The sequence below is a fragment of the Prunus avium genome, chromosome 1 (assembly GCF_965620075.1).
Source record: "Prunus avium chromosome 1, drPruAviu1.hap1.1, whole genome shotgun sequence".
Taxonomy (NCBI): Eukaryota; Viridiplantae; Streptophyta; class Magnoliopsida; order Rosales; family Rosaceae; genus Prunus; species Prunus avium.
The window spans coordinates 39,439,083-39,466,691 of NC_142284.1; the positions used below are offsets into that span (position 1 = coordinate 39,439,083).

At 37.3% G+C, this 27,609-nt stretch overlaps 4 protein-coding genes across 10 annotated transcripts; 2 read left to right on the forward strand and 2 right to left on the reverse strand.

Moving 5' to 3' along the window:
• The first annotated feature begins 8,362 nt into the window (after positions 1-8,362).
• On the forward strand, positions 8,363-10,177 carry LOC110753175 (putative inactive poly [ADP-ribose] polymerase SRO2). Its single transcript, XM_021954001.2, has 4 exons — positions 8,363-9,092; positions 9,230-9,468; positions 9,576-9,733; positions 9,825-10,177. The coding sequence occupies exons 1-4, from the start codon at positions 8,608-8,610 to the stop codon at positions 9,954-9,956; spliced, it is 1,014 nt and encodes a 337-aa protein (XP_021809693.1). The 5' UTR covers positions 8,363-8,607; the 3' UTR covers positions 9,957-10,177.
• Positions 10,178-10,798: 621 nt separating this feature from the next.
• On the reverse strand, positions 10,799-16,988 carry LOC110753251 (uncharacterized). Its single transcript, XM_021954116.2, has 19 exons — positions 16,394-16,988; positions 16,037-16,291; positions 15,600-15,724; positions 15,448-15,492; positions 14,792-14,873; positions 14,330-14,398; positions 14,086-14,256; positions 13,927-13,992; positions 13,743-13,811; positions 13,511-13,605; positions 13,167-13,424; positions 12,451-12,500; positions 12,284-12,336; positions 11,861-11,980; positions 11,741-11,783; positions 11,584-11,633; positions 11,396-11,457; positions 11,256-11,307; positions 10,799-11,049 (listed from the first exon to the last, which is right to left on the reverse strand). The coding sequence occupies exons 1-19, from the start codon at positions 16,559-16,561 to the stop codon at positions 11,011-11,013; spliced, it is 1,872 nt and encodes a 623-aa protein (XP_021809808.1). The 5' UTR covers positions 16,562-16,988; the 3' UTR covers positions 10,799-11,010.
• A 2,917-nt stretch (positions 16,989-19,905) lies between these two features.
• LOC110753174 (uncharacterized) lies at positions 19,906-21,226 on the forward strand. The gene has a single exon (XM_021954000.2). The coding sequence runs from the start codon at positions 20,054-20,056 to the stop codon at positions 20,990-20,992; it is 939 nt and encodes a 312-aa protein (XP_021809692.2). The 5' UTR covers positions 19,906-20,053; the 3' UTR covers positions 20,993-21,226.
• A 767-nt stretch (positions 21,227-21,993) lies between these two features.
• On the reverse strand, positions 21,994-26,815 carry AMSH2 (associated molecule with the SH3 domain of STAM 2). Of its 7 annotated transcripts, none has more exons than XM_021954040.2 (10): positions 26,637-26,812; positions 26,112-26,162; positions 25,725-25,762; positions 25,318-25,612; positions 25,116-25,205; positions 24,616-24,678; positions 24,443-24,517; positions 24,297-24,359; positions 23,851-23,903; positions 21,994-22,343 (listed from the first exon to the last, which is right to left on the reverse strand). In XM_021954040.2, exons 3-10 carry the CDS (start codon positions 25,745-25,747, stop codon positions 22,169-22,171), a joined length of 837 nt encoding a protein of 278 aa, XP_021809732.2. In that variant the 5' UTR covers positions 25,748-25,762; positions 26,112-26,162; positions 26,637-26,812; the 3' UTR covers positions 21,994-22,168. The 7 variants fall into 7 exon arrangements, with proteins under 7 accessions (XP_021809732.2, XP_088101272.1, XP_021809731.2 ...); XM_088245146.1 differs by having other exon boundaries at positions 25,712-25,762; XM_021954039.2 differs by having other exon boundaries at positions 26,112-26,186.
• Positions 26,816-27,609: the final 794 nt, after the last annotated feature.

Consider the following 27,609-nt stretch of genomic DNA (forward strand, 5'->3'; position numbering starts at 1 on the left):
AGAATATATGTCTTATATTATGTCAAATTTCAAATTTTTATGTTTGAGATACTTTTCGAAAAACAACTATGGTTGCATTAGAGTTTGATTTGTATGATTTTAGGATTCGTAGAGTATCTCGTTCGAAAAACAACTATGGTTGCATATGTTTAGTAAGTCTTGACATTTGTATAATCATCTTTGTATTTGGTTTTGTAAATTTTCTCCTACAACGTGGTTTGAATTAGAGTTTGATTTGTATGATTTTAGGATTCGTAGAGTATCTCGTTGAAATTTCTTTTTTCATTAAAGAAAAATGTTTTACCATTTATAACCTTTCTTATTGCTTGGGGCAAACGAAAGAGAAGGAAAAAGGCATGTCATATGCACACAAGAGAAACATAGTTTTGTTTGTTATATCACACGTGCCAAAGCAGTTCTATAAAGTTTTAGCCCACATGTGTGTTAGTGGACCATAGACCGAATCTCATACAAAATGAATGGCTTTGGCCAAAAAAAAAAGAAGGGTTTTTTGCCGAATACCCCCTTAACTATCACGTTTGTCGAAATTACCACACTTAACAATTTTTTCAGCCAATTTAGCCCATATACTAAATTTTATCGTCAATTTACCCCCACTGTTAGTTTTTAATAAATTAAATCTAAATGTTTGTTAAAAAATCAGGTGAATGCCACATGCCTGAACTTCTGCTTGATTTCTTCTTTGTCTTCGTGTCTGGATTCGGATTCTATTTTCACTCTCAGAAGTTTTTTCTCAATCTTGAAAGTTAGGGTTCTTTAAAATTGGGGATTTATGTTTCCTGATTCTTGACTCTTGCCTCTTGCCTCTTCTCCTCTGTTTTGTGAATTTCTCTGAAACAATTGTGTCAATTCATCTTTTCTCATCTACTATTTAGGGTTTGATATTTTCAATGGCGTCTTCTGTAATCACAGTTGAAGGTCTCTTGGGTACATTACTATTCGTCTTGGTGAGTATAACTTCCTGAAATGAAGTTTTCAACTCGAATATGTGCTTCAAGGTTACGATCTTTTTTGCCATTTTGATGGTACGATCGTTCCTCCTCCTAAATTTGCAATTGTTTATGAGGAAAGAGTGACCTTTGAAATTACCGCCGCCTACAAGGATTGGCTTCACACTGACAAGGCTTTTCTTAGCTTGATGATCGCCTCTTTATCTGATGAAGCTAGTTCTTGAGTATGTCATTGGAGGCAAGACTGCTCGTGAGGCTTGGCTTCATTTTTTCGATCGATATGCGTTGGTTCTCGTGCGAGAATCAATCACTTGAAAACTGAGATGCAGACCACTCAAAAGGGAGTTGATTCAATCGAACGCTATCTCCTAAGACTCAAACACATTTGTGATCAATTAGCTTATGCTGCAATTAAGATCTCTGATGATGACTTCATTATCGCTGCTCTTAATGGTCTCTCTTCTGAATATGACATGATTAAGATGGTTCTTATTGCTCATGATTCATCAATTTCCTTGAAAGATTTCCGAGCGCAGTTGTTGGTTGCTTAACAAACTGCACGAATTTCGTCTCATACAGCAATGGTGGCTTCTCATTCTTCGTCTTCTAGCACTTTTTCTGGTATGGGATTACTACATACTCCTCATGTTGGCTTTCTTGGCAACTCAAGTGGATCAAATCATCGTTTTTCTCATGGTCAAGGTTATTCTAGTTCTTGATCTTTTTCTAGTGGTAGCAATGCCTCTAATGCTTCCTATGGTAGAGGGAAATTTTCTCATAATAAGTTTCATGGTCAGCACTTTCAGGAGGTCATTCTGGTTTTTCATCTAGTCATAAGTCATCTTTTGTCCCAGAGTGTCAAATTTGTGGCAAACGTGGTCATACTGATGCTAATTGCTATCAAAGGCATGTTAATGGCAATTTTAAGCCTTCAGGTTATGTTGTTAAGTGCCAAATTTGTGGCAAGCGTGGGCATGGTGTTTTGGACTGTTTTCACATATCCAATTATGCATATCAAGGGCAAGGACCATCTTTTTAGTTGTCAGCTTTGACTGCACATACCTCCTACTCTCCAGAGCAAGTATGAATTGTTGACAGTGGTGTATCACATCACATGGTGTCTAATGTTTCTCGTCTCAGTAATGCAACTCATTGTGATTCAGTTGAGCAAGTGACAGTTGGTAATGGGGAAGGTTTGGCAATTAACCATATTGGCCAAGCTGCTATTTCTTCTTGCCTTAAACTTCCTACTATTTTTCATGTTCCTCAGCTCAAAGCTAACTTGTTATCAGATCATCAGTTGTGCAAGAATAATAATTGCCTCATTAGCTTTGATGCTTCTGTTTTTTGTATACATGACAAAGTTAACCAATCAGGTTCTACTTCGGGGCAAGAATAACAACGGTCTATACCTCATTCTGTATGTTTCTTCACAAGGTTCCTCTTCATTCTAGAATTCTCACCCAGCCTCTACACCAATATCTCCATTAGTTTCAACCTCTTCAATTGCTTTTCTTGGACAATGTTGGCACTAAAACTGAACAGATAGAGATGAGTGCAACTTACAAGTGGTGAGGACGATCTAGCAGATCGATTGAATGATAGATGCAGATTCTTCTTGTCCTTGGATGCAGATCCTGAATAGAAGAGAGTTGAGACTCGTGAGGTCTATGGAACCGGTGTGGAACTAGCCTAAGACCCTCCGATGCCAAAGTAAGTTTGTTTCTAAGAGCTCTTGCTGTTGACCATATAAAAGTATAAAAGTCAAGCTGAAGAGTCTTACCCCTGTATTGTAGTGGAGGGGCCTATTTATAGAGGGCATTTTGTATGCTCTTGGTACTCATTTTCGATGTGGGACTCGTGGGAGGGCCCTATGAGGTTGACACGAGTCCTTAGATATTTCGGGCGGGTGTTTTGAGGTTGGTTCTGCAGAATCGGTAGGGAATACCGATTCCAGACTGCACGAGCCTGTAGCGATCTTTTGTTGCTTTGAGACAATACCATCGGTAGCCGATTGTTCGGAGCCTTGGGTACTTGGGGAGTGCTTGGCCAGATATTGTACAAACAGACAACACGTTAAGACTTTTTGTGGCATCATAGATTAGGCCATCCTACTAATGAAGTTGTGCAACTAATGCTCAAGGCTTCAGATATTAAGTGCTAAGATGATTCTCAATTGTTTCTATGCTCTTCTTGTCAACAAGAGAAGATGCACAAGCTGCCATTTTCTCAAACTCATGTGAAGACACATAAACCTTTTCATCAAGTCCATAGTAATGTATGGGGTCCCTCTCATTTTAAGTCCATAGATGGCTATAGGTACTTTGTTACCTTTATCAATAAATGTATTGGTTACTTGTGGATTTCTCTTTTCTATAATAAATCAGAAGTTTTCTCCAAGTTTTCTTAAGTTCTATGCATTTTTTTAGAATCAATTTAATGCTCATATCAAGTGTTTTCAATCTAATGGCGGTGAAGAATATAGAAGCAAAGTGTTTATTGACTTTCTTGAATCTAAAGGGATTGTTCATCAATTTTCTTGTCCCTACACACTCCAGCAAAATGGTTTGGCCGAGAGGAAGAATCAACATTTAATCGAAACATCAATTACATTGTTAACTGCAACATCTTTACCCAGTAGATTCTGGTTTCACTCTATTGTGCATGCTGCTTATCTCATAAATAGGATGTCTAGTGTTCAGTTGAATAATTATTCTCCTTATTTTAAGTTTTTTTGGTAAACAACCTGAGATTTCCACCTTAAGGGTGTTTGGTATTGCAATTTTCCCTTATACTCGGCCTTATAATATTCACAAGCTACAACCTCATACTATTCAGTGTGTATTTTTAGGCTGTGCACCAGGCTACAAAGGGGTTTTCTGTTATGATCATCTGCATGACAAATGTTTTCTCTCTTGACATGTTATCCATGATGAGCAAGTTTTTCCTTTTAAGAAGAATCATGATCATGATAATTTCAAGCTGGGTAATTCTTCTACTTCTGGTGTTTTAATTGTTTCAGTTGTTATGACCTTACCTTCATCCTCAGTTCCACAGTTTAATGATGCTTATAGTTCACAGTCTTTTGGCTCAGCAATCAGGACACCTTCTTTGAATCATGTGTTTGCTTCAAGCTTTCATCAAGATTCTCTACCTGTTTTAACTAATGAGCAATTTTAGGTTATTATACCTTTTGATTCCTCTTGTTCTTCTATTTCCACTTATTCAGTTCACGTCATGCCTACAAATGTCCATTCTATGACCACAAAAGCTAAGGATGGAATTATAAAGAAGAAACAGTTTCCTAATTATCAAGGCTATTATACTTGCTTGAATGTTATTGGTGATATTGATGAACCATCTAGTTATAAGATTGCAACTACATCTTCTCACTAGGAGAAGGCTATGCAAGAGGAAATAAATGCCTTGCATATGCAAGGAACTTGGGTTCTAGTTCCAAATCCAGGTCACAAGAACATAGTAGGCAGCAAATGGATCTATAAGATCAAAAAGAATTCTGATGGCTCGATTGCTAGACACAAGGCTTGACTAGTAGCACAAGGCTTTAGTCAAGAGCCAGGATGCGATTTTGGAGATACTTTTAGTCTAGTGGTGACATAGACTACTGTGCGACTTATTCTCAATATCGATGCCATGAATAAATGAAAGTTAAGATAGTTGGATGTTAAAAATGCATTTTTACATGGAGATCTAGAAGAGGAAGTTTACATGCCTCAACCACAAGGTTTCAAAGATTCTGTTCACCCTGAGAGTGTATGCAAACTTTAGAAATCTCTATATGGCTTGAAACATGCTCCAAGCCAAATTCACAGGTTACTTACCAGCTATAGGCTTTCAATCCTCCCATTCATATCCAAGTTTATTTGTTAAACATGATGGCAGAAATATTGTCGTGCTCTTGTTATATGTAGATGATATTATCCTCACAGGATCCAATGATGAGATGGTTCAACATGTGATTAATGATATGAGTTCAGTGTTTGAAATGAAAGACATAAGTAGGCTAACCTACTTCTTAAGATTACAGGTCTAATACAACAGAACAGGAGATATTTTTGTAAACCAAGTCAAGTATGCTAAAGAATTGTTGAGCATAGCTGGTATGAGCACTTGCAGAGCTTGTCCCACTCCTTGTAAGCCTCATAATCAGGTTTCAAAGACAAATGGTGAACCTTTATCTGATCCTACTGTGTATAAAAGCATTGTAGATGTATTATAGTATTTGACTTTTACCAATATAGACTTATCATATGCAGTGAATTTCGTTTGTCAGTATATGACTACACCAACTTATGCTCATTTTCATCTAGTCAAAAGAATACTCAAATGGTTCAAGGAACTTTGGATTATGGAATCAGTTTTACTGGTGGTTCTTGGCAGTGGCGGATCCACGTAGGGGCAAGGGGGGTCAATTGACCCCCGCAAGCTCGGAATCCTCCATTGGAACCCAGGAACTTGACCCCTGCAAATGCCCAGAAGGTGTTTGATGAAATGCCCCAAAGAGGGGCAGCCATGGCCAAGAGCAAGCAAGCTCACTTGCTGCCCAACGCGCACGCGAGGAGCCCAGCACTTCAGATTTTTTTTTTTGTTTCTTGACGTCAAAACGACGTCGTTCCACTTAAGTGGATTTTTTTATAAAACAACCTGGCCAAAACGACGTCGTTTTGGCTCAGGTAAAAAAAACAAAAAAAAAGGCACAGACAGAAATGCAGCTCGATAAAAAAGATTGGGGAATGAGTTTTTCACTCATTCCTCTCATTCAAACCCTAAATCTCCAACTCCAACCCCTAATTCTACTCATCCTTCACTCAATCCGAAATTGAAAATAACCCTCCGGCGTCGGCGACCTCCTCATCTAGTGGCGGCAGCAAACCCCAAATTCAATTTGGTTTGAAATTTCCTCTCAAAATTGAAAATATGTTATCCTCCTATTTCCTAATCTTTTTGTGCTTTGATGAGATTGATTAATATGTTGATTAGTTTGAATGAAATAGAGTTTTTAATTAATTATATGTTAGTTTGTATGATTTAATTAGTTTGTATGTTTTAATATGATGGATTTTGTCCCTCAAATTGAAATTATGTTACCTATTTCCTAATCTTTTTATGCTTTAATGAGATTGATTAATATGTTGATTAGTTTGAATGAATTAGAGTTTTTAATTAATTATATGTTATTTTGTATGATTTAATTAGTTTGTATGTTTTAATATGATGGATTTTATCCCTCAAATTGAAATTATGTTACCTATTTCCTAATCTTTTTATGCTTTAATAAGATTGATTAATATGTTGATTATTTTGGTTAGTTAGAATAAATCTTTGCAATTTGGATGATTAATTAGTTTGTATGTTTTTTGAATAGAAAGTTAAGGAAAGATTCTATAAGAGAAAGTTCTCATCAACTACTTCTAGTTCGGATAATGTGGATAGTTCAGACTCAAGAGATGTGGGTAGTTCGAAAGAAAGTGAGTTACAAGATCTTATGAATAATCTTCCTGCAGACCCTGGACTTCGACCTCAAATGTTGGATTATGATCCTAACATTCGAAACGAAGTTCGAAGAGCATATCTACAAAAGGGTCCTTGTCAACCTAAGAATATGAAAACTCGTCGTGGACAATTGTACTGTGGTTTTTTTCTATTAATTAAGAATTATAATATTATCGTTTCAATTTTTTTTTTGGTTCTATTTTGTATAATTTTTTTTTACCTTTTAGACGTTGACCCCTGCAAACAAAATTCCTGGATCCGCCACTGGTTCTTGGGATTTAACTGCCTATATTGATGAAGACTGGGCAAGAGACATCAATAAGAAATCCAGTTTCATGGCAATCTAAGAAACAAAGTTTTGTATCTAGAAGCTCAACAGAGGCTGAGTATAGGGCTCTTGCAAATACTTCAACAAAGTTGGCTTGGATTAGACATGTATTGCAGGATTTGAGGATATACTTGCCCTAACCTCCACTCATCAACTGTGATAATTTGTCAATCTTAGCACTAAGTTCGAATCCATTATATCACTCCAGAATCAAACACCTTGATATAGACTTTCACTTTGTTCATGAAAAGGTGCAAAAGACGGATTTAGTTGTTCAATACATTCCTACAGAAGAGCAGCTTGCAAACATATTTACTAAAGGACTTCACAATCTTATCTTTGTGCAACATTGTCGAAATCTGAGGCTTGGTAACCCATCTAAGTCAGAGGAATCAGGTTAGGTTTGAGGGGGAATGTTAAATGTAAAGACTAAGTTAGTTAGTTAATGAATCATGTGTAAGGCACGTGCTCTTTGTTGAGTCGGTTAGCAGTGTGTTAGCTGCTATAAGATATTCAATTCATTGTAACAATATAGATTAACATAAATGAAATCAAAAACATTCTCTCAGATATTCTTCTTATAGATTCTTCTTCTTCTTCTTCATCTCTGCCTTTTCTTCTATTCTTCTTCCACTGTTATCACATTTCTTCAATTTTCTAACTCTAGCATCGACATTCTTCTTAGTCTTGAATGGGCAATTGAAGTAGATGATGGAGACATCAGATAAGGTAACGACAGCGACGATGACGAGGAGCGAATACGGGTGGAGATAGGCTTTGATGAGGAACTTCGAGGAATGAGAGTGATGGTCACCGACGAGGCTTTTGCGTTTTCTAAGAGAGCGAAGAGTTGTTGAAGACTATGGCCGCCACAGCCAAGGAAGTGTCTGCGAATTGATGGGACCGACCATGCCTATTAGAACCAAAACCCTCACTCAAGCAGCCAACACCCCTAATTGTATAGATCCGATCATATCCACTCCTTCCGCACCCCGCTCGTGGTTCAATTTGGGAGGGCAAGGCTTGTTAGCCTCAAGCATCGCCCATGGCTTCCTCATTGCCTCTCCATCCGATGACTAAATCGGCTGAAAAAATAATTGAGAATTTTGATTTCGACAAGCATGATAGTTCAGGGTGGTATTTGACAAAAAAAAAACAAAAAAAAACAAAAACAAAATGAATGGCTAGGGTTCAACCCAACTACTTTTATTTTACTTTTTTATTTATTTATTTATTTTATTCATTTATTTGGTCGGATTCCTAATGGCTTTAGGAAACCAAATCCTACTACGAGTAGGAAAAACTTGCTTTGGAAGTAAGCGAAAGAAACAACCCACGTCTCGCATGACTCGCATTGAATTTTCAAATTTACCAAACCACCCTCCCATCTTTCGACGAAATACCTATAATACCCCTGTAAACGGTTCGCATAACGGTCATTTGTCGGGCGAGATTCGTAATCTGTACAGGGGCAATTGTGAAACTCAATCCTATCTCCTCGAGGCCACGAAAAGTTTCCACCGCCAGAGATCTATAAATACAAACTGCGGCACGGCAACTCTGCCTCCTTATATCATCAAAACCGCCTCTCAAAGGAATTTGAAATCCAAAAGCATCGCAGAGTTCTCTCTCTATAAATATCTACTGGACAAATATCCTCAGAGATCTTGATCTTGAACCCTTTCTTGCTTCAGAAATCTGCACCTTCGTTTGTTCGTAGTTTCGGTGTACAGAGTTATTGTAATATCAATTCTCGTTGATCCAAATAGCTTAGTTTTTAAGTTTGCAGCAGAGATGTCGGCCAATCAAAGCGATTTTGAAGACCAAGTCTCAATGACTGTTGATGATGACGAAATTTCGGGTTATGTGTCCGATTGCGGGGATTCCAATTCCGCTGTTTCGGATCGGTTTGATGTTTTCACTCGGAACGGGATGATCCGGTTGGAGGAAGAGAATTCGGCGCATGACATCATCAAGACGTGCTTTCTTTCGGGCATGGGTTTCGCTGGAGGAGACACCAATCTTGTGGCCATACATAAGAACGTGAGCTCTGATTTTACAAGACAAGCGAGGTTTGAGTCGTTCAAGATTTTCTCTCAGGCGGTGGCTCAGAAATGTGGTGGGAATGCCAACGTTAAGTATGCTTGGTATGGTGGATCAAAAGATGAACTTTGTGAGATTTTGGTTCATGGATTCAGTCGGTGCAGAGAGCCTGCCCCAAATGAACAATCTTATGGCGTTGGCGTTCATCTGATTAGTCCTGTCTTTGCTTATGATGGGTAAGTTTGATATGGTTTTTAATTTTCTCTGTAGTTTTTATTAGCACCCACTTCTTGTTTCTGGTTGGTCTTTGAGAAAGCAGACAACTTTAAAGATTTTGAAATTTTATTAAAGCATTCATTGACCATTGTTACAGTGCATTGTCATCAGCTGTTGATGAAAAAGGGCTAAGGCACATGCTACTGTGCCGTGTGATATTGGGGAAGATGGAAACGGTGGCTCCAGGTTCGAAGCAATCTCATCCCAGTTCCAAGGAGATGGACACTGGCGTGGACAATCTTCAGTTTCCTAGAAGATATGTTGTGTGGAGTGCTTTCATGAACTCTCACATTTTTCCTGTTTATGTGGTCAGCTTCAAGGCTCCTAGCCCAAATGGTTGGTACTTCTATTTTGAATTTTGAATTGATCATTTGGTTAAAGCTTTCTCTGTTTATATGAACAATTGGAGATTTTGGGTTTTAACTTTGATTTGGTATGTTCAGTTGTTTCAGGCATTCAACCAAGCATTCAACCAAGGCAGGCAAATACTTCAAAACCCACATCACCATGGGTGACTTTCCCTGCTCTGATGTTCACGCTTGCAAAGTTCTTGCCTCCTCCTAAAATGCTATTGATTGTCAAATCTCACAACGAATTCAGAGTAAGTATTATGGTATTTCTGTTTCTTATATGTCAATCTTCATGGCAATTTGATTCATTATTTGCTTATGTGTGTATCTGCTTGATTGCAGGCAAAGAGGATTACGCGTCCACAGCTGATACAGAAAGTGAGGCAGATAGTTGGTGACAATTTGTTGATCCAAGTGATTAAAGCTTTCAGAAGCAAGAGCCTCCATCCGGCCAGTGCCAAGAGAACTGTGTAACGCTGGTGTAGTTCTTTGTTCAGCAAGAAGCCTTTAGTTTTCTTTCTTTTGGATACAAAGATTAGATATGGTTTTGAACACCCAACCCAAAGGTTTTTCCTTTTTTTGTCATGTTAGTAAAAATTCAAACTGGATTCAGAGTCTACTTCTTCATTGCATCAATTCCCGTTGATTGCTCTGTAATGAACTCCAAAATACAAATTCAAATTGGTTTCTGGTTCTTTTCTGTGTATGTTGGTGGTGTCAGCCATGACTGCATTTGAGAATTAGCAATACAAAGAAGTTGCATATTGGGCTTTGTCATCAGTGTGAATGCTGTTCTGTTCACAAGTGGCCAGTTTCTTTTTTTATGGCATAAATATGAGTGGACAAGCCCAAACAAAACAAGAGGGCTTGGCAAGCAAGTGGCCGCTTTCTTTATGTTGACTTTTGTGTCGTCTCTTTAGCCGGCTGAATAACTCAATTTCTTGTTAAGCAAGCTTTCTACCTCGTTTTTACAAAATTAATTATAATTAAATATGTACTTTTAATTTTTTATTATTATAATTGAAAGTGTACTTTTTTATATTTTATTAATTACAAAATAAAAAGATTCAAGTGTTTTGTTTTTGGCAATTGAGAGCGAGAATGGAGATGAAACAAAAAATGTGAACCAAATATTGAATTAAATTTTTTTTAAATGATGCATGTCAACAAATACTAAAAGCCTATAAAATAAAATTTTAAAAAATTTAGGGTTGAACTAAAAAGGTAGACCTGGACTGTTGTTGCTACTGCAAACCCATTCTCTCATTGGATACGAGTTTCATGAATTATATTTTTAGCCAACGAGGAAAACCGAATGCTCAACTTGTTTCTTAGATAAACTCAAAAGATTAGTTTACAGAAGAGTTTTTATACATATCGACTGTTTACAATAACGTATGACAGCGAAAATTTACCATTTACCAGTGTACACGAAAAATTGACTGCCAATACACAGAGTGAAGCTTTTTCCTAACAAGAACCAAATATAAAATCGTCTTCCGTGTAAGGAAAGAAGGCCTCACAACTTCTACTCCGTATCAACCACAGCACTTAATTGCCCTTCCAGCTGTGTAACAAGAACACAACTAAAATCAATTAAAACTCCTCTTTGCACACTGTTACTAGTGAACCTTTTTCCCACAACTAACAACCTAAAATCAATCAAACTCCAAATAAATTATTCACATATGCCACGCCGGCTTTAATTATGGAAAACATATTAACATGGTGTGCGGAAATAATCAGGCAAAAGTCCGGTAATAGGGTACAAACCTTGGCATTTTTCATCTTCTGTATCTGCAACTCTTCAACTAGTTTGTCGATTCTGATAAGAGTGGCAAACAAGATTTCAAACAAGATAATTTATGAAATGGATATGCTTATTGGAAATGCATAGATGGAATCTCACATACTTGTTTTGAATACCAACGACATGATACTCTAAGACTCTCTCTCTTGCAGAAGCCAGAGACATCTGCAACAGTATGACAAAATAATCAATATAAGTATGTCTGGACTCTGGAGTATACTAACTGCAAACTACACCTCGTCTTCCCTAACTTAATGTACAGGTTCAGAAGCCCAACAAGATAACTAATACCTGCATGTGCTTATTGTTGGTTACTGACTCCGCTAACTCCGTATGATTGCCTTCCATTGAGCAAATTCAAGCAAATACGGCAATGTTAAGATATAGAATACAAGAACATCATTGTTTAAAAATTCCCAAAAATATTACTGGAAGCAACGAGCACTACCAGTGATTTGATCTACAACTTCAACCAATCTCATTGTTTCTTCCTGTCAGAATTGAAAATAATCAGAACACCACAGCACAATTTCTCAGGTAGATGAAAGTAAAGTAATTTGATACGCACCCTTTGCATGGCATTTTGCTGCAAAATACAATGCAGTGAAGGAAGAATGGAGGCGGATGTACCAACTATAGAATTTGCCGATTCTCCAAAATATGGGATAGTAATGCCATTTGGAGCGACCTGAACAAAAAAACATATTAGAAATGATCACAAAAATACCGCTATCACATAAATATCCCAAAACGAAACCATCATTTACTGAATATTAAGATTTAAGGGGGCAGAAGAAGACGAGTTCAGGTTATACTGGAGAAATGCTTATAGAAATAAATTAATTAATTAATTAATTAAAGGCTCTCTAGATGTGTGGTGAAACTTCAATATTTCCCCTCAATCATCTGCGGATCCCGTATACGCCATAAATGGAAAACAACATCGTCTGTCTTTCATGATAACTTAAGGAACCAATATATGCTAGCATACCTTAGGACTGGACTCTGGCACTGTGACTTTGAATCGCCCCTTATATGCAGTCTCTGGTACCAAAAAAAGAATAGAAAGTTACAGAGATTTTAGGCTACGAAATAGAAACATTCAAGTTAAACAAGAAGGGATGTGAACTAATGATATAGATAGCAAAATATGCATACCATGTAAAGAACTACCATCATATCTCTTCTGATGACGTGTCAAGTGATCACTGCACAAGATGGATAAGTATATTTGAGAAATCCCTCGCTTAACAAAATCAGAATATTGCACTAGCCTTTAATATCTAAATCAGTTTTCTAGGTAGTAAAAGAAGAAATCAAATTAGAAATGAATAAACTTCTAAACAGGATGGAAACAGCACACATCTAGGTAAAGGGAAAAAAAAGTTATGGGATGTGAGATTTCCTAAAAGCTTTTGAAAGAAGTTGTATTCACATGAGATTGCATTAAAAAATTTAACAAATAAAGATCTTATGCATACAGCAATGATCTTTTTAATTATAGAAAAATCAGCTAAACGAATTGAGAATTACACAACAAAAATGTCACTTCAAATCCAATAGGTAATAGAAAAATAATTTTGTCCTGTGCACCGCAACATATGTGTCTAGTAACCCTTAACCAGTGGATAAGGAGATCCTTGGCAAAGTTATGTTTAATACACTTTCTTAGAAGTTACACCACAATCATCCACATATATTAGTTGATGCAAGACAGTGCAAAAACTGCATATGCATAATCGATTCAAAATTTGATACTCCGTACTTATGAATAAACCAGTGGAAATATCAAGAACTGGAAAAATTATGAAATGGATGAACATTTGCTTTAAAACAAGGAAAATATTTATAAGTCACCAGAGTTCTGAACTTGCCTGCCCTCATCAGCACTCACAGAAGGGGAATGATCAACTTTTAATGGAGGTAAACTGCTTAAGAACTTTGGATCTTCAGAATTAACATTTCTTAGTAAATAGCGACTTTTTTCCAAATTATCAAGTCCAGAATAGCTACTCTGTTTCCCTTGTACTGATGGTGATAAATCAACAATTTCTTCAATTTCGTCGGGGCTGGAATGTTTCCATTCTGATCTACTAAAATTGAAACTATCTACACGTGCATTAATGGGATCTCTGCATGCAAATTAGCACATTATCAATACCCCCTTAGATAGTGTAGATTTTGCAGAACTAAGTGATTTAACCTTTCTCCCAATCACCTGTCTGTTACATCAGCTGAGTTACCAAATTCACCCCTATGTTTGCAGCTCCAGTCTTGGTTTTCTGCAATGGTGATGCCATCATCATCTTCAATCTAAACACAGAGAATAGTGTTCATAAGAGTGTGAACTGCACTAAGTTCTACAATCAACCACTCTTAGTGTCTTGCAGATCATTCCACAAAGGAAAAAGAAAGACAAATATACATATCAAGAACAATGACCTACTCACAAGAGCAGCCTGTCTTTTCAAATCCTCTAGATCAAAATTCCATGCGCTGATCCCTCGCATATACTCTTGCTGCAATAAACAAAAGTTATGAACTGTATACACCATTTGAATTTAAAAGAAGCAATACAAACTATGAACCATTTTGAATTTAAAAGAAGTATTACAAAATAAGGTTATTCATTACCTGTGATAAATGGTCTTTGTCACCATACATAGCCTCATTTTGTGCGAAGAACTCAGCCTCTTTTTGCTGATAAAGAGAAGGCACATCAAAACACTTTCAAACTTACAGGACAGTAGAATTTTTATGAAAACTGTAAAAATCTGAAATGAAGATTCCAACCTTCAACATCCTAAAACGATCCCCAAGGAGGGAAAGGCCGTCGAGAATTGTCCGAGCTATAAATTCCTTATTATGTGCATGTTTAAAGAAACGGTGCTTCAAAAGCTTTTCTGCAGTAGGACGCTTCTTCGGATCCTTAACTAAGCAGGCAGCTACTATCTCTTTAAATGACTACAAGTGAAAATCAAGTTTAGAGCAGAATGTAAAAACAGTGACTTTATAAAGATTATCACTGGAGTCGCACCTTTGAAAATCTCTTGTCCCTTTCATAGTCAAGGCCAGGAGGAGCATTTTGTAAGGTCATTAACAAAACCTACAATGGCAATAATATAGGCATACCACAAACCAAAGTTAATAAAAACAATGATTTCCCCTAAGAAAAGAAAGGCACAATTTTGAGTTAAGTACATGAATTAAATATGAAGGGGAACCATGACCAATGGAATTACTCCAGGACATGGCAAGCACATGCCTTCCATAGATAAAAATAATACAAACAGACAAGGACATACTAAAAAAGAGTATAAAAAAAGGACAGTAAGAAGATATATGTTTTTAATACAAATGTGCATGATACGAACAGAGTCTTAGCAAGAATTTTCGTCAGTTTTGTTTATAATTTTAAGAAACTTCACTGTACAGCATGTCCAAGATTTAATAGCTCCATGTCCCATGCAATTTAACTTCAACGAGTCATGAGATTTACCTTCATTGGTGGGTACTTTGAAAATGGGGCATGACCATGAGCAAGTTCTAGTGCTGTTATCCCAAATGACCAGATGTCTGCTCTGTTTGAATATGAAGGTATTTTAGTTAGATGATATGCTTAAAAATGCCACCAAGTTAAACGTAGAGATAGCCCAGTGATAATGAAATTCAAGGTCATTAAACATACACATCAATGAGTATTCTTGCATGATTGGAAATAAATACATTCATAGCATCAGAATATGAACAACCGGTCTAGAGCTAATATACCTCACCTTCTCAAATGAGCTTAAACTTTCACGCTTTCATTTACTGGTTTCTTATTTACACACATGACAGACGCACAAAGACACATAGAAGAGAGAGAGAGAGAGAGAGAGAGAGAGAGAGAGAGAGAGAGAGAGAGAGAGAGAGAGAGAGAGTGTGTGTGTGTGTGTGTGTGTGTGTGTTATGCGTCCATGTTAAGTTTTATGAAATGTAGATACAGGAAGTACACAGAATGTGTTATTATACTTTCAGCAGGGAATTCAGGTATAAACTGTCAAACATTTAAATAAAAGTGGTTGATTAGGTTTTTTGGTAATTGATTTATTAGTCTATACTTTACAGATATTAATTACCAGAGGACCAACTGTAAATGAATTAACCACTCACTTAAAGTCATAGCCATGCAATTGCTGCATAACTTCCGGAGCCATCCTGTGGAAAAATGGGGTTAGACAGCAGACTCGAACATAATATGCTTTGGAAAGAACTCCCTATAGTCAAATAGACAATATCAAGATAGTGAAGGTCCAGGCCACCACCAGCAAGGAGTTCCAACAAATGTTTTTCTTGCATGTTGTCTATTGCCAGTATCAAACAAGCTCGCTGAAACTCCAAAGTCCGCTAACTTAACTGCACCTTTTGTATCAACGAGTATATTTCCAGCCTGTAAATGATAGGGTTAAAAGGTTATATATCATGTTTAAACCCTGATCACAAGCCAATTCGAAAAGTTAGCGGAAACCAGCTTTTCACCCAAAACTAATAGGATAAATTTGGTAAACTCGGCTTTATAGAGAAACTATACAAACATACATAGGTGTGTAAATAAATGCACTTACTAAAGTTTAATCAAATGTACAATGTATTGTCACCAAAAAGAATCTACAATGTATCAATGCAGCTACTAATGGCCAGCCCTAAGTGCAACACTTGTAAAACAAGCACTCAAATGCAAATACCAGGCTGACTGACATACCTTAACATCTCTATGAATATGGCCATGGGCATGTAGATAAGCAATGGCTTTGAGAACCCCATGCAACAATGTAGCAATAACGGGCTGTTCGAAACCATCAGGATGAGCAGATTTCATAATGTGGAGACATGACCCAGCAGCCATGTAAGGCGTGACAATCCAGAGGCTCCTGGAAGCAGTGAAAGAGCAGTGTGCCTTGAGCAGATTTGGATGGTCAAGCAAGATCATGGTTTGTACTTCTCGACGAATAACATCCTGGTGGGTTTGGGTGAAATTGCGAATGACACAAAAATCATAACTGGGTACAAGCAAAAAGGGAAATGGGAAGTTGATGAAGGAGTAGAAAATGAAAAATACCAAGTCATTGTTGCATTTCTCCAAGTCCAGAACTTTGATGGCGACGATTATATTAAGTGGGATGCAGAGAGCTCTGTAGACAGTGGCGCTCACACCTTGACCCACTTCTTCGTACAACGTGTAGTCTTTGGGGTCTACTGGAAAGTTCTTTTTGGGTGAATATTCCATGGTCTTTTTCGCTATAGTAGTACGTCATCAACATTCAACACCCTCCCTTCTCTTTGCTCCCCACAAATTAATCTCACACACAAAACAAGAACGAAAAAAATACCCAAATTCATTTGCTAAATTAAATACAGCAATAAAAGCGAATCATGGTTGATGTTGTATTGAGTTGAGAAAATATTGAAGGAGACGAGATGAAGGAAACAAGGGGAGAAATTGAAACTTATAGCAGGAAGCCCTAGGAAGGCCAGAAGGTGAAAGAAGAAGAAAAATGGGGGAGATTAAGATTATAATATAAGAGATGAATCCAATGATGTGTTTCGGCGAATCCGCCAAGAGGTCTACTGGAGTCTGTGAGGCTTTGTCTCTTTTGCTCCCTCAAACGACGACTCTCTCTCTATCTGTGACTCACCGCTTCGGTGAAACAAAAGATATTATTTTGCAGCGATTTTTTAAATTCAAATTTTTTTTATCTTTTTTTTTTTCAATTTAGAGTCAAATATATTCAATTCAAGGATTTTTGTGAGTGTAGATTATTGTCTATTTTGCCAATTTCTTCCTTATTTGTTGCCTCTTCGTGCTAAAGAAAATCACTATTTAGCTATTTGCAGCCAAAAAAATAAAAAAATAAAAAATAAAAAATAAAATTCAGGGTTGCTCAATTCTCAACAAAAATGGAAAAATGCTGCGCTAAGAGATTTGAAGTGCGCGGGCTTTTTTCGTTATTTTCTTCGGGCTTTTCCTTCTTTCCACCAACCAAGTACCAGCGCTGCCTTCTTCATCATTGGGCCTGAAATCTTGGAGTTGGATTGGGCCCCTCTGTCATTTTTGTTCCAACATCTACGGACCCAACTCACCCCAAGTTTGTAACAATGAACCCTTTTTTTTTCTTTCTTTTTTTCTTTTTGAGTTTGATGGGATTCCTTTGATAAAGTAAAACCATATCATGTTTCACAGATGCTCATCTTTGTTTTACAATACAACTTGTCTAAACTGGGCCACAGTCGAGTTGTTTTCTTTTCTTATAGTGTTTCAAAGTTTAGCTCAGCATAAAATCTAATAGTTTATTTGTAGCCCCATTTTGAAATCGTGAGTTCGCCTCTAGATGTAATATTATAAATTAATCTTCTTTTTTTTTAAATGGAGATTTAAACTCGAATGCAAGAAAGTGAACAGACACACTGCCCATCCCTAACCTACATCTGCACTACTCTACATATATATATATATATATATATATATATGAGAAATCATTAGGAAAGAGGTAGATTGAAATCTCATATTTAGGTATGGAACTAATTACTCACTACTAATACTACAACCTATCTCAACCTGTGCATTAATAGGAGACATGTGTGTAGGGGTAGTTTTTTCTTTTTGTCCTTTTAAACATTTTGTTTATTTTATCTTTTCCCATAATACCCCTCTAATTTCTTAACTTGTTCTGTAGTGTTGAGGGGTATATTTTCTCCACGTCCATGTCAAATTGTCAATAGGAGATAAACAGTTGTTTGTGTGTTTAGTGGGATGTATTTTGGTAGGAAGCGTGTGATGGATGATGACTGCATGTGAAAGTCAGCTAGCTGGATATTGGAATCTTCTTTTTCATCCTCAGAATGTTGACCACAGGAAGATTCTTCATGTGCTTTGGCTGCGCCAAACTAAACTTGGGGGCTACTCCCTTTTGCTTTGGTACCTAGGAAGTAGTAAAACGGGGCTGCTTTGTCAATTACTCGTTGTACCCCCTCCCACAAGTCCAGAATGTCGGATTTGTCGAGGGGACTTTGCCTGCCTCGCAAGACATCCATCCGGCCTTAAGGAATTGAATTGACCCAGTCGCTCCAAACCTTAATTATATATATCTTTTAATTAACTTCGATTAATTAAGGGCTAAGTGAGCTGTTCATTGTTCGTTTCAACGTCGATTGTTGTTGATCATCATGCAAAGCTAAAGCTAATAAGACAGACAGACAGCAAAAGGAAGTTTGACTTGTGCCTTAATAATTTATGATGACGCCTTGCCCTCGTGACCTTAATTAATAATCCTTAACTTAATCCATAAGAGAGTTGATTCATTAGCAGCAAGTAGACATCTAGAATGATTGGAAATTCAAACTTACCATTAAATAGCAATACAGCACGACCAAGTTTTTCATGTCACGTGGTCCAGATGTTAACTTGTTCATTCTCATTTTTATAGTTAATGCTGAAAATGGGAAGTTCCAGAATAACTTGGCTACGTAGACAGAATCGACAAGGCAGATCATGACGCTTTATTTCAATCCTTCATCTCATCCAAATATGAAAATGATGTTCTATCTAAAATTTAATTCCCTTAAATGTACGCAAGAATATCCGCATATAAGAATAATATTTATATTCTATTTTGGGATTTTTAATTGATATTAAAGGAGAGAGAAATCGAACCTATGACTTCGGGTGCACCGATAAATGCTCTTAATCAATTGAGCTACAATTTTATCTCGCGACCACTATGCCATGATGTGACTCTCATTGGCGGTGGGAAAAAGCAAAAGCCAAAGTGTATTGTTGAGATTACAAGATATTAACTTCCTCCATTAAAAGTTTGTCAATTAAATTATTCATAGATGTACTTTTTACCTATAATAAAGATATATACGAGATCTCTTGTAGATAAGTAGTATCAACAAGTTGAATGCAAGTGCATGCATTGAAACGGTTGTTAATATCATCCTCCTTCTAGTCCCTTGTTTATCATCCGCCCGCAATTAGACTTTTCTGGTTTTCTATTCTTCCCAAGAAAACTTTCTTCCCAAATTCCTGAATCCTGACCCATGCATTTTTTTTCGATACTCTTTTTTTTTTTTTTTTTGGATTTTGTTGGTGACTGATGACGGATGTAAAGAATAAAGTAATTTCCTTTTAATTGCCATGCAAGTCACAACCCCAATCACATAAGCACTCATTTACTTCACCCATGACGTGTCCCTGCCTTCTCCTCCCAAACCCCACCCAACTATTTTAATACACCCCCTTGACTTTTTAGACGCATCTTCCCACCCCACCGAAAGTCAGCCTATCCCGCGCGCGGGTGAGCAGGGCTGAGCAAAAATACCAGTCTTTTTCTAATTTTACTTTAACACCCCTGCATTTGGCATTTGGCCTCTTCTTTTCTACATTCTACCAAATTCATCACAAATGGATGCTCCAACACCAACCGCGTGGTATGAACACGTGTACGGTGTGAAACCGAGCTTCCCAAGTCTCGAGTTCCCAACGACCCTCTAAAACGTACCCCCATCCCCTACCCATATTTGGTGGGTCCACCCGCCAATATTGCCCAGCCTCTTATATATTCCAACTTCATTTCTTTTTTCCCCACCACCAACTCAAAACCAAAACTCCCAAGCGTCTCTCTCTCTCTCTCTCTCTCTCTCTCTCTCTGTGTAGTTTAAACTTTCAAGCATCAAACCCTCAAAAACCCCAAACTGTCTACGATTGAACAAAACGAAAATGCAAGCGGTTTCGGTGCTGTCTTTGTCTCCCAGCTTCAATTCGTACGATTCGAAGAACGAATTTGAATACGCGCAGCTCTCTGCAAATTTCAGCTCCAAGCTCAAAATCGCTGGTTCCGGTAGCGATTTCGAATTCAATGACACTAAACCCGTAGCTTTAGATAACGAGAAGGAGAAGCCGGAAATGGAAGAGAGCGAAGGTGTTCAGAACGCCGACGCCGGTGGTGATTGCGAGAAGCACGAAGATGAAGACGATTTCTCTTTCGTCTGCACCAACCCCGACGGATCGCCGATTTCCGCCGACGATATATTCCAAAATGGCCAGATCCGTCCGGTGTATCCGATTTTCAACCGGGATCTCCTGTTCGCCGACGCCGACGACGGCGGTTCTTCCAGAGCCAGAGGGGCTGCCGCTTCGTCTTCCTCTCTGCGGCCCCCATTGAAGAAGCTCTTCTTCGAAGAGCGGGATACGCCGTCGTCCTCGGCGTCCGAGTCGGACGAGCTCGAAGGAGTCCCCGAAGGAACGTACTGCGAGTGGTCCAGGAAGCCCGTGGTGGTTGCGCCGGAGCTCAAGAACAAGAGCAATTCGACGGGGTCGTCGAAGCTGTGGAGAGTCAGAGACTTGAAGCTCCGGAGCAACAGCGACGGGAAAGACGCGTTCGTGTTCCTGAACCCTAATTCGACGACGAGGAGCCCAAAGCCAAGCCAGGAAACGGCCGATAACAAGAGCGGCGCTAAGATTGTGAAGACGGTGGAAAAGGTTAAGGGGAAGGCTAAGAAAGCCGAAACGGTTTCGTCGGCGCACGAGAAGCATTACGTAATGAACCGAGCGAAGAAGGAGGGGGATAAACGGCGGTCGTACTTGCCGTATAGGCAGGATCTGGTTGGGTTCTTCACCAATGTGAACGGCTTGAGCAGAAACGTTCATCCTTTCTGAGGGCTCACCCGTCATTAACCATTTATTTATTTATTTTTGTTTACTCATTGGAGTTTTTTCATTGATTAATTAATTAATTAATGTAAATTACTGGAGACGGATGAAATGGTATTTTCCATTAGGAACCGCAATATGTATATTTTCTTTTCAAAGGAACGACGCGTTATTAGAAACGACGCAATATGTATATCTTCTTCTTAAATTTACAAGGAAAATGATGAAATCATTACTTTATTTCTTATTCACTTTTCTGAAAAACAGATGGTACCTATCGTAGAATCGAATACAACCAAAGATAAGATGAAGGTTATTGTCAAAAGGTAGCACAATGTTAAAAATACAATTCCGACAAAGCAAAAGGTAGAAGGTTCCCATTCCTACCACTTGATCATTTCATTTTCATACCAATAATTTAATTAAACATGAGCGGTAGGTAGATTAGGAACTAAATAAATCAAGCAATATTTGATTAAACAAAGTGGCCTCTCAACTTGTTAACCATTTCCTTCCCAATTCCCTCACACATTCTCACCATAGTTTTTTATACAAGCGATATTGGAGGAGAGAAAAATTGAAACTTAAGATCTCGGATGCGATGCAAAGTTTAAATTCTCTTAATTACTTGAGCTACAACAAGTCCCTTCTCACAATAATTTTTTTTAAAAAAAGGAGAAGCCTTTGTTTTAGTACAAATGCTTTTGCCAGCCAGATTACACAAGGATGGTACTAGTTGTCCAGTACTATCCAATACAATTCAAGACTGGAGAAGAGAAACCATAAGTAAGGACGGCTCAATAATTAAGGGTGGACCAATACCAGTGCCAGTGCCACCGATATTGCAGCATTATTGAACCCAGCAGAGTAAAAAGCGGGTCCAGAAAAGTTGGTTGAAACTTGAACATGATATTTATTGAGCATCAAAAGGGCAAAACTAAGTCAAAAAGGCGCAGGTAGAAGTTAAGGACAGTAATTACCCAGTTGCATGCAAAAGAGAAACACACTGAGACCCACAATTTGTTCTTGCTTGTTCTTTTTATTACTTTCAAAACGTTATTTACACTGGTTAATTATGCATATACATTTTTTTTTTCAATCTGCATTATTAAATACCAACAACTTATCCAAGCTCTGTTGCTAATTGATGTGTCGACAGTCTTGCATTTCTGAACAGAAATGTCAACGCAAGTCAAAGATTTCAAACCTCAGATTTGAGTTTGTGTAGACATTAGAGCAGTGCTCGTAAATGGGGCTCCCATCTGTGGTTTCTTTGTGAGGATGAAACCCTTGCTCTTGGCACTCTTTTAGGACACTCATCCCGCCAGGGTCGGATAGACGAAATATTCCATAGCTCCTGGAAAAATCCCAATAATAAGTTTCTCAATATAGCTATGTGAAAGGGTTAATCGTTTTATTAGTCCCTAAACTTAGATTCGATTTGCATTTGAGTACCTCAATTTCCAAAATAGTTCCCGTGGTCCTTCAACTTCAGTTTCGTTAAGACAAATGGTCCTGCCGTTAATTTTGTTAACTTTTATATTAAATTCAAGGGCAAAATTATTTTTTTTAATTTATCAAAATTGATTAAAATATGAATAAAAAATTAAAAAACTAAACAATTATAATTAAACTCTCTCTCTCTCTCTCTCCACCTCTATTCCGATTTCTACTCTCCCAAACTTAATTTTTTTTTTTTTTTTAATTTTTTATTTGATTTTCTTTTATTGTTATTTTAAAGATATGATTTTTGTTCATTTTTTTGGTTTTAATATAAAAATACCATTTTGCCCCTGTATTTAACAGAAAAAGTTAACAAAATTGACGGCATGACCATTTGTCCTAACGAAAGTGAAGTTAAAGGACCACGAGAACCATTTTGGAAATTAAGGTACTCAAATGCAAATCGGGTCTAAGTTCAGGGACTAATAAAATAATTAACCCCTACGTGAAAATATGTTAATAGTTATTAGCTGTTGAACTGAAAAAAGTTGGTTCTGTTTGCATATGCAATGCTTCCCTTAATGTTGTGTTCTTAGAAGGTAGAGCATACTTAGTTTTATGTATTTTCATGTGCTCCTACTTACATTTTGAAACATTTACTTGCATATTCAACCGGCCTACTTAAGGAGTTTTGTACTGGAATTCTTTTACTATAGAAGAGGCTCAACACACTCTGAAAGGTGGCCTTGGTGTAATTATTAGAAATACTGGTGGTCAGTTTGTTGGGGTTTTAGCTGGTCCTATTTGCTGTGATTCAGCACTAGCAGCGGAAGCTCATTCAGCAATTAAAGGGCTTGCTTTGTCTGCTAACCTTGGCTTTAGAGATGTCATTGAGGAAACTGACTCAAAATTGCTTATCAATGGGATAAATGGTGACTTTAGAAACAAAGTGTGGTCCATTATGCCCCTCCTTGAGGAGCTTCACAGAATCTATGGGTCTATGCATGAGGTTCGATGGAGCTGGGTGCATAGAGATTTAAATCAGGCTGCTCATGAGGCAGCCATGATTGGAGTTAGAGCTATGGAGCTGGAAAGCTGGGTCTCATGACCACGATTGTCTCTGGTGCAAGTTCTGGTCTCGGATGGACTCCCATGTCCTCCTTAAGTTTCTTTTTGTTTTGGGTTGAAAGTTTTTCATTGCTGGGTTGTATGGATTCCGTAGAAAGGCTTTCAATTTTGCTTTCCTTCCTTATTTGAAAGCTCTTTTGCCGATTTTCCAGCCTTGGAATGAAATTTCAGTCTTGACCCAAAAAAAAAATAGAGGAGGCTCAACTTACTGGTCATATTTTCAAGGAAAAATGGTGAGCAGAGAATAATGAATTCACAAAGCATTACGAATGAAGCCCATCAGAGTTGCATACCTTGAGGTATCTGTCGGAGCCATGACAACGGCAAATGCCTCAGGTATCATAACCTGAAGATAAAAGATGGAAAAGGAGATGTTAGACTTCACTTAGGATAACAGGAACCGGAACCATATTAACATAATTACATGTAACATTTGCAGTCTTTGCAAATAAACTGATTGATGAGCAGAGCCCTCTTTGTTGAAGTGGAAAAAACCCCCCAAAAGAAGGCAATTCAGAACTCTTAATCTTAAATAATTGCATCCAAATGGATCGTGAAACTACATGAAATGTGCCGATATCAAAGGAAGTTAGTACAAGTGGATGTGATTACAATGGATAACTTTGGAAATTTTCCTGTCATACTTCTGATGTGGTTATACTAGATATGATGAGAAAAGAACCAAACCCGTAAACATTCTTGATAATGACACTGCCTTCACACTGATTAAGTCAATTACCTGACATGAATAATGAGTGTGCAAATCCACTGATGACATGAAACATTTTTGAGAAGGATGTGTCTGAAAATAAACAGTTGACAAAGGTCAGAGTTCACGAAAAATGAATATTATTAATTACTTTAAAATAATAAGAAAATGCCTACATGGATCCATCCTACAGGGAAAAGTGATTGTTCGTTTTGTATGGAGAAAACTTCCTCGTCATTTGTTGCCTGGCACTTTCATATTTTGCAGTCAGCAGAAAACACTAGTGAGATTACACTCTGTGAATGAAAAACAGACATACAAGACGAGTGAACTGCCAAAAGATACTTACAGAGTTGGAAGTGCATTCCTGTTTGGGTATGATTAGAGTTGTCACATAGAATGTTCCATTTTTCTATGCACACACAAGAAACAAATATATATTACCTTCAAGGAAATAATCACACTCTAATCTATTTCCGCTTTCCTTTTATAACATTGAGAATGTGTACATGCAGATAAAAAGGGCAAGAATAATTGTATAGCAAAGATCCAGAAACAATTTTGAATGTGCAAACCGTGAGAAAGTGAGAGAGGGTTGGGAGACAGAAGAAACTGCTTGAACATAGCAATGGAGACCTATGGAAGTGAGAATGTGTAAAAAATAAAAGTATATGCCACAAAACGGCGAATGCCTAATGATTTAAAACATGTGTTTTTCAAAAGAACATACTCCCATAATATAGTTGGGCCAATTGCTGGGCATTCTTATACTTGTAAACCTTACATATTTACCATATCTTACGGAAGAAACATATTGGTTTTAGAATCTAAGGCGAACATGAATCTTACCAGAAAGGCGCCAAGAGTCCCACATGTTTCTAGATCCTTCTCTGTATTGTCTTTAGCAAGCTCAAGGAAATCTTCCATTAAATTTGCTGACTGAAAAGGATTATACCAGTTAATTATCAGATATCTATACTCAATGCAGAAATATACCCATAAAATAGTCCCGAGTTTGGATGATACACATGGAAATGCAAAAAGTTCTTACAATATGTACATCTCGCAGGACCGTCGATGATGTTGATTGATTAGATGACTGTGATTGTCCATGCTCTGTATCGACTGTAATTTGTGAAATATTAGCACCTTGAGGCACACTTTCTGTGCAGGAGATTACAGGAGAAGGAGTGAACTGAGTAACAGTATGAACGGTGATGATCTGACATTGGCTAGTTGTCTTAAAAAATTTTGAACCGCAAAATTTACATGCGCAGAAACTACTGCCGGATGCCACTGAACACAAAGATGACATGCTAGCGTTTTCCTCATTGATGTTCCTGAAGCTGTAAACAAAAAAGGAATTTATACCAAATTAACAAGAATTTGCATAAGAATGGTAGTTATGCAAATTGTAAAAGGGTTCTCTGAAGTGGATATTTTACTTGATATCTGTACCTTAGACAACTTCTTTCTGCCATAGCACAACTTCCAACCTGAATGAGAGGAACTAAAGTCATAAGGACTCGAACCAAATTACAGAAGAAATACTTTTTCCCCAAAACTTCCTGAACTCATTGTAAACTAATTCTCAGTGTTCCACCTTAATTTACAGATCATTATAGGAAATAAAGAAACAGTTTTTGTCATTCCAAAGGTGCTTTAAGAGCGCTAATAACCAAACAAAAAGTGTTTTAGACATCATTGAAAGCTGTTATTCTTAATGAAAACATTGTTTTGGAAATTTCATGTCACACAGTTCAAACTAAATAAAATTTCAATTCCCAAACACCTTTATATGAGAGAGAACATAAAAAGAGAGGAATCTCAATTCTGTTTCTGTACCTTGTTATGATAAATCTTTTCTTTTGTTGAAAGCGCTAAGTAACTCCATTGCTGAGAGTTATAACATCAGTCAGTCTGTTAATCCAAGTTACAAAATTTATGAAACTCCTTCTCTTCCCATTTGTGGTAAACAAAGAGAAAACAGTCACCATTAATTTGATGCACCTATAGAAAATATTACTAATTTTTTTAATAAAAATTCTTCAGTTTGAACATGAGAGTATCCTCCTCAACTTTCAGTAACTTGTACTTTACTTGACTAGAGTTTAGAAACCAAGAAGAAAACCAAAGTTCCCAGCAGGGGAAAGACAAACATATATAGCCGTCTGTGAGTGAATGTTGACAGTAGTGAAAACAAAAGAGGAAAATAACTACAACACAACCCAGAATAGTAAACAACCAGGGTGTGATTGTGAAGCCCTATCTCAAAATTCCCAAAGAAAATTGGTGGTTGAATTAGTAGGGAAGATCACTGTCAAAACCAGAAATTGTTGATTGCCCACTAATTATAAAGGGCAAGGTTACCTGCAGTGCCTGTCAAGTATGGTGTATAGCTGGGAGATGAACTTGGAAGTTGGAGGTGAAATTTACGAGCTGTGTCTTCAGAATTTGAGCTTTGCATCCCTTTGGCAATGTAGCAGTTGATTTTCAACACTTTTTTTGTGTGTAAATGAACAACACACGATCACCCAAAGTGAGAGAGTATTTTCGCTAACCACTTTAACCCAAGATGTACCATCAACATCATTCTCAACATTTGACATATATTTATTGACATAACTATGATTACATAAATACAAAATAAAAAGTTAACAATGACTATGACAAGAGACACATGTCAAGTGTTGAGAATGGTAATGAGAGTACACCCTGAATTAAAGTGGTGAGCAAAAATATACCCCCAAAATGGTGCTTGTGACACTGACACCTACCACGCCAGCTGCCAGCACCGTCACACACGTAAGGGTGGGTGAGTGCGGTCCAGTGCACATTGGTTTCATACTCATCTTATAGCTAAACCAATCAAGCAGTCAACCGGATTTGAGCTAAAATTAGACTTCTAGTACCAGTGGGATGAAACATAATACTGAAAAGGAACGACCTATAAGAAAATATTAGTGTCAAAAAATAATGAAATTAACATGGTCAACAATCTAACCCGATAAAAAAGGGCATTTTGCATATCAGTAATAATCTCGTGTTTAAATCCCCATAACAATATGTGTGAGAAAACTCTTTTCCCAATATGACTTGTATAAAAATAACAAAAACATAGACAGTTTTGATTTGGTTTTTGCAGTTTTTAACTCGGCTAAATTGAACCAATTCAAGTTAATTACAATTTGGTTTGAAACTATTGTAAATAATACGTGAAAAAGACCTATGAAAATATGTAAATAATATGTGAAATATACAATTTATTTTAGGCTTTTTGGTGTACGACTTGTCGTTTGTATTGCACAGGTATGTATGATGAGTAGGACAACGGTAACATTAT